Here is a 7,437-nt window from a genome sequence, read left to right on the forward strand (position 1 = left end):
TTGTGCCTCTTGCCTGTTCCCGGGCCGAGCGGACCGGTCGCTCGGCGCTCATGGCATCCGGGAATGTGCATACCTCGGACCGGGCGGGGAAGCCCTGCTCATGTGCTCGGATGGGATTGCGCCTTATTGTTCTGTGGCTCGGCCGAGCGGCATGTCCGCTCGGCCCAGAGACTCTTCTACCTTGAGCATCGGAAACCCGACCCCTGGTCGGGTTGTCTTTCGTCCGGCCTGGGAGACCCCTGGCCGGATGCTCCGTCGGCCCACCAGTCCGCTCGGCATGACCTATGTCCGCTCAGCACGACCTTGGAGTTGACCCTCTTGACCATTGACCTCCACGTGTCGTTGACCTCCCGCCAACGAGGGTCCCCCGTCCTTACCACCGGATCACATGTCTCCCCCTCAAGTCTAGTCGAAGGAGGCGCTAAGTCCGACTGACTGGACTATGAGTTTGGCCAAGCGACAGCCATCCTGCCACTCTCGAAAGTGTACCTCCGCTCGGCCACTATGGGGTCGAATAGCGCCGATCGGCTAATTACCGAGGGCTGCCCAACTGGCCTGTCGATGGCCTGTGATGACGTCCGCGGGATCTTTTCGGAATGCGTGCAAATCTCCGCCATTATGGTTGAGCACGCGGGTTCTACCTCGTGATGGGGCTCATTAAATGCCCTCCTCTGACTGAGTGCCACGTGGCGCTGTTGACGTCATCGTACGGTCGCTGCCTTATGCCCGATGCGACGTTCATCCGTTTGAAATGGACGGTTGGATGCGGGCCTCGGGTTATGTGACCTGCATCCGACAGCTCAGGCGGACTGAGCTCATCCTTATAAAGCTCTTGTCGTCTTCTTCCGCCGCACTTCCACTGTCGCGTGCTCAGAAGCCTTTTCCTGCGCTCCTTGCTCCGGTGACCTCGTTCCTCAGCACTCTGGCGACCCCTTGCCCTCTTCTTTCGATCCTCATCTTTTCTGTAAGGTTCTCTGCCTTTCTCCCTTCGGTTCTCGTGTTTTCTTTGCGTTCCTTGCCACGTTCTTGCCTTTCGGTCACTGTTCCGTTCGTCTTCCCTGAGCCTTTATGTTTTCTTCCGATCCCTGCCTCCTCCACTATTCCGGCGATGGCTAGCTCTTCCCAGCTCGCGGACCTCGCTCTCGGCCCATGGTATACTACCATGGAGTTGCGGTTCGATCGACGTGATGCCGAGAGCCTGATAAACGCTTTTGACATCCCTTCTGATTTCGAATTGATTTTACCCTCGCCTTCCGCTCGGCCGCACACACCTCCGCGCGGCACTATCTGTTTTTTCCGCGATCAATTTACAGCCGGTCTGTTGTTTCCCCTCCACTCCTTTATCGCCGAAGTCTGCAATTTCTTCGGCAATCCGCTCACCCAGTTGGTACTCAATACCTTCCGCCTCCTGTGCGGAGTCGTAGTATTATTTAAGATACACAACATTCCCCTCCTCCCGGAGGTCTTCTATTATTTCTACTATCCCAAGCAGTCCGAGCCGGGCACTTATCCGTTTGAAGCTCTACCCGGTTTAGTCTTTTTTGATAAATTGCCCTCTTCCAACAAACATTGGAAAGAGTACTACTTTTTTCTTCGTATCCCCGATCGGCTTCCTTTCCGGACCAAATGGCAGGTCGGACCGCCCACCTCCCCCGAACTGAAGAGGTATAAAACCCAACCGGATTATCTTCAGGCAACCAATATGCTCGCCGGTCTGAAGCTCGACATCAATAAGCTTCTTCCTGAAGGCGTGATGTATATGTTTGGCTTGAGTCTGAGCCGGACCCCCCTCCCGAGCAGATTTGGTAAGAAATTTACTTGTGCATTTGCCTTGAGTTCTAACTGATTTTCTTCCCCTTTCCTTGCAGCGAACATCGTAATGGAGTCTGTGCTGTTCGGGATCTTGAAGAGAAAAGCGGCGACGCTCGAGGCGGCCGTTGCCAAGGAAATGGAGCAGTTGGGCCTCGCCCCGGTCGGCTCTCACGAGGGTGAGAGCGAGGCAAATGCATGGGAGTTGGCCGCTCAAGCTTCGCCTGCGGAAGCGACGGGTGGTGCAACTTCCAGCCGGGAGCCGACCGTTCGGGAGGTGGGCTCCGATCCGGAGGACGAGCTCCCACTCAACCAGAAGAGACGGCGTGTTGAGATGCCCCTCCGTTCGGCCACCTCCGCAATGCAAGCGTCCCAGCGGACGGGCACCGCATCTCCCCGCGGCAAAGCGCCATCGGTCGAGGCGCTCTCCTCCGACCGGACCCCCTCCCAACTGGATCCGTCTGCGGATCCCATCGAAGCGGTGTCGATAAGCTCTCTTCCTCCTGTACCCCGCCGAGTCCGCCGCTCGGGCATTCTGTCATCCATGTCCAGCCCGACCTCCGATCCCTCGGCGTCCGCTCACACTACTCCGGGCCGGCGCCGCACTATTAAGGTCACCCTGCACCTCCCCACTGAGGCATTTATGGCCGAGTCAGATCAGCCGACGGCTCCTGAACACATGATCACTATCAAAGGGCCCCTTGCTGTGATCCGGTGGTAAGGACGGAGGACCCTCGTTGGCGGGAGGTCAACGACACGTGGAGGTCAATGGTCATGAGGGTCAACCCCAAGGTCGTGCCGAGCGGACAGAGGTCATGCCGAGCGAACTGGCGAGCCGACCGAGCATCCGGTCGATCGAACATCCAGTCAGGGGTCTCCCAGGTCGGATGAAAGACAGCCCGACCAGGGGTTAGGTTTCTGATGCTCAAGGTAGAAGAGTCTCTGGGCCGAACGGACAGGCCGCTCGGTCGAGCCACAGGACAATAAGGCACAATCCTATCCAAGCACATGTGCAGAACTTCTCCGCCCGATCTGAGATAATAATACATCATAATTGAATATCAAATTCTAGAACGATAAAAAAAATATAAGCATAACACCCCACTCAAGGGCCCCTTTGCTAGAAAGCATTCACGTAATGCGGTGATCTTTAATAATTCCTAACATTTGTCTTATTCATCTACAGAGAGCATCTCAGTTGAAGCTTCATGTAGCTCGTCTAAATGAAGCTTGCTCTGTTGTGAGACGTGGCCCTATCATATGCCCTTCGCTACTTGCTGCTAGATAGGACCTATGGTGTGTGGTAAGGTGATTAATCTGATCCATAGACACGGGTGGTTATACGGATATGACGATCCAGTTACACGTTGTTAATATGTATATACTATACAATAAAGTGTAAAGATCTTATACATAAAATAATAATTAATACAGTAAAAAAAATTCCTCTAAAGATTCTTATAAATATTATATACTATGATTTCCTATTCTATCACATATAATCATTATCTTTATTATATGAATCGATACTTCTGATAATAATTTTGACTTGGATATAGATTTTAGCATAATTAGCATGTTTGTACTTCTATTGTATCCACACGAACATATTTTCCATCCGTCTCATAAACTCATAACTTGGAGAAGAAAATAACCTTATTGTGCCAGCAACAAGTGAAGTTCGGCCAAGAGAGGATGAAGAAGAAGAAGAAGAATCAAATTCATTTACATGAAAATGAATTCCAAAAACCTTTTGTACTCATCCAAGTAATACCAAAAATTTTTGTCTCTTGGTCTTCTTTTGATTAATAATCCATTAAGCTTTTTAATGGATATTAATCCTTAGTGGTTGAGTTTAATCCATTAAATCTAATTCGGATTAGACTCAATCTAATGATCTAATGGTGGGATTCATTTGAGTCTAACTTAACTCAACCTAATAATCTTAGGATCTATCACATTTTAATCAAACTAAAATAAACTCATCTCCAAATCAACATGTTCTTTGTGTGTGACCTAATAGGCTCTCATAATATTGACAATATATCTAAAACTATTTTAGACATATAAGCAATGAGTAGCATCTAGCAATACATCATTACTACCCAAGTAACGAGAATGTCAAGATCCGACCTAATATTTCTATATCTATTATCTTGTATGAATTGGTTCTTCTATCCTTGATATTTAGATTAATCAATGAGGGATAGATCATGTCATCCTCTTATCAATCTTTGTATTTCTTGATCTCTAAGTAGACGGACTCAATTAAATAAGCTCAATATCTCATATTGACTAATTTGAGTTTGGTCATATATTCGTGTGTCCTATTTAATCTAGAGGTCCATAAATATCACTTCTGTCATATAGAAAGGATAGATTTCATCTACATCACTCACATCCCTCCACATAATTTATTGTATACCAGTGATCGACTTTATCGTCCACCTTATTACAAGTGATGTTTTGTTGGTGCGGGAAGCATCCGATGATCAAACTCGTATTTTGATAATGGTAAAGGATTCAAAGTTAAGATATTTAGTGATCTAACAAATCTGTTAAGCGTTTCAGGAAAAGACCTAACTGTGGTTAGGAAAGATAAAAACCCTAGGGGGTGGTAACCCTAGGTCATAGGGGGTGGTAACCCTATGCGGAAAGTCTTGGCAGGTCGAAGGCTTCAGGTAAAAGTCCTAGGGGGTGGTAACCCTAGGTGGAAAATCCTGGTGTCGCGAAGCAGGTGAAAGACTGGACTAGCCGGGAAGCGGATGTCCAGCAGAAAGTCCGGAAGCTTCGAGTGCTGAGCAAAAGTCCAGTCGATCTGGAGGATCGCACTGGCAGCAGGTAAATCTCCTGAGTGGAGTAGGTGAGGACGCGTTCCCCGCAGAGGGAACAGTAGGCGTCGGGTCGACCTAGGGTTTCCGGTTGGAAACCCGAAGTCAGACTCGGACAGTCCGGAGACTGTCAAACTTTCACTTTTATACTATCACTTATGTGTTATGAGCTAACTTTGTGCTACAAGGTATTTTTGTGTTTAACATATCTTGCAGGGACCAAAGTGCAAAATTGGCCTCGGATGAACAGTACCGAGGCGCCTCCATGGAGCTTGGAGGCGCCTCGGGTGCAAAACCTGAGCTGGCTGCGAAGCAAGCTTGGAGGCGCCTTGAAGGAAGCCAAGGCGCCTTGGACAGCTTGATGAAGGCGCCTTGGAGAGGCTGAAGGCGCCTTGAACCTGATAAGGTTCGACCAGTTCAACCCTTATCTCCGCGGCTGACTCGGCTCATTCAAGGCGCCTTGGTGAACAGTAGAAGGCGCCTTGAACACCCTTTATAAGGGATCTCGACCAGCAGCTCATAACAAGTAATTCCATGTAATCTCTCTGCGACCAGCTGCTAACGACACGATCCCGAACTGCTGTGACAACCACTCGACGACACGGAGCTCCGAAACTTCAGTTTTTCTCACTGTCGTCGGTATAATTCAATTGTTTATTGTTAGCTATTGTACTTCATCTTGTAATCATTTTTATCGAGCTTATAGTTGTTGCCCACGCAAAGCGATCAAGGATCGCAGACCTTCGAGTAGGAGTCGATCTAGACTCCGAACGAAGTAAAATCCCCTACGTCTTTCTGTGTGATTGTTCTCTGTTTATTTTGCTGCTTTAACTCTTACGCCTTTACGATTCCGATAATCGAAACAAAATAGCCGCGAGCGCTATTCCCCCCCCCCCCCCCCTCTAGCGCTTCTCGATCCAATAATTGGTATCAGAGTGGGGTCGCGTTGATTTGGTGCAACCACCAATCACGCAATTTTTTCGCGGTGTTTTAAATTTTTCAGAGTCAACTGAAATTAGTACTATTACTATATTCCAGTTTTTTTTTCGTTCATTCGTATCAATTTCGCTCGAGGTTGGTGCAACACCACTCGAGTTAGTTCTCTTTTCAAGTCTTTACTCCCGCACTGCTAATCCAAGATATAGTCTTGGGACATATTTTTTTTCTATTCCTTTTTGCATATTCTCTCAATGGCCCAACAAGAGGGTTTCAGCACCGTCCGTCCCCCGCTCTTCTCCGGAGAAGATTTCGGGTACTGGAAGGGACGGATGGAGACGTTTCTAAAGATCCAGTTTGAGATGTGGATGATCATCCGAACTGAATTTCAACTACCGACTGACACTGATGGCAAACCTACTCCCTGCGAAGACTGGGAACCCTCCCTCATCAAGAAAGTGGAAGCCAACGCCAGAGCTACCTGCACCCTCCAGTGTGGATTGACCAAAGAGGAGCTCAACAGAGTTGGTCCATTCTCATCAGCAAAGGAGCTTTGGGAAAAGATGATTGAACTTCACGAGGGAATATCTAGATAAGTTGGATGCCGATGAAAATGAACGGCCAGAGTCTGATGAAGAGGAGGAGGATGAGGAAGAAGATGAGGAGGATGAGGAAGAGGATCCTGGGAGTGGTGAGGTCGATGGAGAAGAACATGCAGAGAGGCTGATGAATGGCGTTGCTAGCAATACAACACATGCAGTAGTTGATGCTGATGAAGAAGAGGAGAGTGATGCTGAAGAAGAGGACACTGAGACTGGTATGGGAACAGATGCTAATGGTTTGGAGAGGGGGTATCATGCATCCAATGGATTTCGAGTTGCCCCTATCAGAGCAGCTTCAGTTGAGAGAGAAGAGGGCCAAGATGAAGAGGATGATGATGTTGATGAGTATGAGGAGGAGGATTTGGGAGAGGAGATTGATGTAGAGGAGGAGGATGAAGAAGATGATGACGTCGTTGAGGTTCATGATATAGGAGACAGTGAAGAGGATGATGATGGGGGTGATGAAGGAGAAGAAGAGTTAGATGAAGAGGATGAGGAGGATGAGGATGGGGATATAGAAGAAGATCAGGATGTTCCAGATGACGAGGATGATGGCTTACCTGGAAGCTCAGGGAGATTCATCAATGTAGAAGGGGAGATCGATGGCCAGGGACCAGATTGACGGATCCGAGAGCGAGAGTGAGTCGGAGGCCGAGTCCGAGCGAAGCCACGGATCCGTATCCGATTCCGAAGGGCCAGATCCCGTTGTAAGTATCCCTCGTCTAAATAATCTAGTCAATTATTTGTTGCGCAAACTAGCTAAGTCGAACCTTAAGATCAAGTCACTTCTAAAGGAAATAGTAGTCCTTAAAGAAGTAACTAACTCTAAATCATTACCTGACCAAGTTCAGACTGGAAATTCAACTCAGGTTCAAAAACTTGAGGAAAAAAACTCTGGTCTAAAAAATCAGGTCAAGAATTTAAAAAATACTTTAGAACGGTTTTCTTTAGGTTCCAAGAATCTTGACTTAATTCTTGGGACACAAAGAGCCGTTTATAATAGAACTGGGCTAGGATACAAAACCAAAAAGAAATATAAATCTTATTTATCCTTAATAAACAAACCAAATAGTAAGATAATCCAAGCATGGGTCCCCAAGTCCAAATTGGTGAATCAAGTTGGACTTGGTCAATACTGGGTCCCGAAGGATCAAATACACTACCTCGATAGGCCATATCGAGGCTATGATCCAGGGGGAGTTAACAGAAAAACCATTAAAATTAAAATTTAAAATTCAAAGTCAAATTCAAAATCAAAT

General features: G+C 47.6%; 1 protein-coding gene across 1 annotated transcript; it reads left to right on the plus strand.

Annotated features, from left to right (window-relative positions):
* Nucleotides 1-5,938: 5,938 nt before the first annotated feature.
* On the plus strand, nucleotides 5,939-6,800 carry LOC121996936 (acidic leucine-rich nuclear phosphoprotein 32-related protein-like). The gene is made up of 2 exons (XM_042551107.1): nucleotides 5,939-5,987; nucleotides 6,169-6,800. Exons 1-2 carry the CDS (start codon nucleotides 5,939-5,941, stop codon nucleotides 6,798-6,800), a joined length of 681 nt encoding a protein of 226 aa, XP_042407041.1.
* Nucleotides 6,801-7,437: the final 637 nt, after the last annotated feature.

Source organism: Zingiber officinale, chromosome 1A (assembly GCF_018446385.1).
Source record: "Zingiber officinale cultivar Zhangliang chromosome 1A, Zo_v1.1, whole genome shotgun sequence".
Taxonomy (NCBI): domain Eukaryota; kingdom Viridiplantae; phylum Streptophyta; class Magnoliopsida; order Zingiberales; family Zingiberaceae; genus Zingiber; species Zingiber officinale.

Coding starts and splice junctions, on each gene's coding strand:
- LOC121996936 (XM_042551107.1), top strand. CDS start 5,939: ATGTGGATGATCATCCGAACTGAATTTCAACTACCGACTGACACTGAT. Junction 5,988..6,168: donor ACTACCGACTGACACTGATG/GCAAACCTACTC, acceptor GGGAATATCTAG/ATAAGTTGGATGCCGATGAA.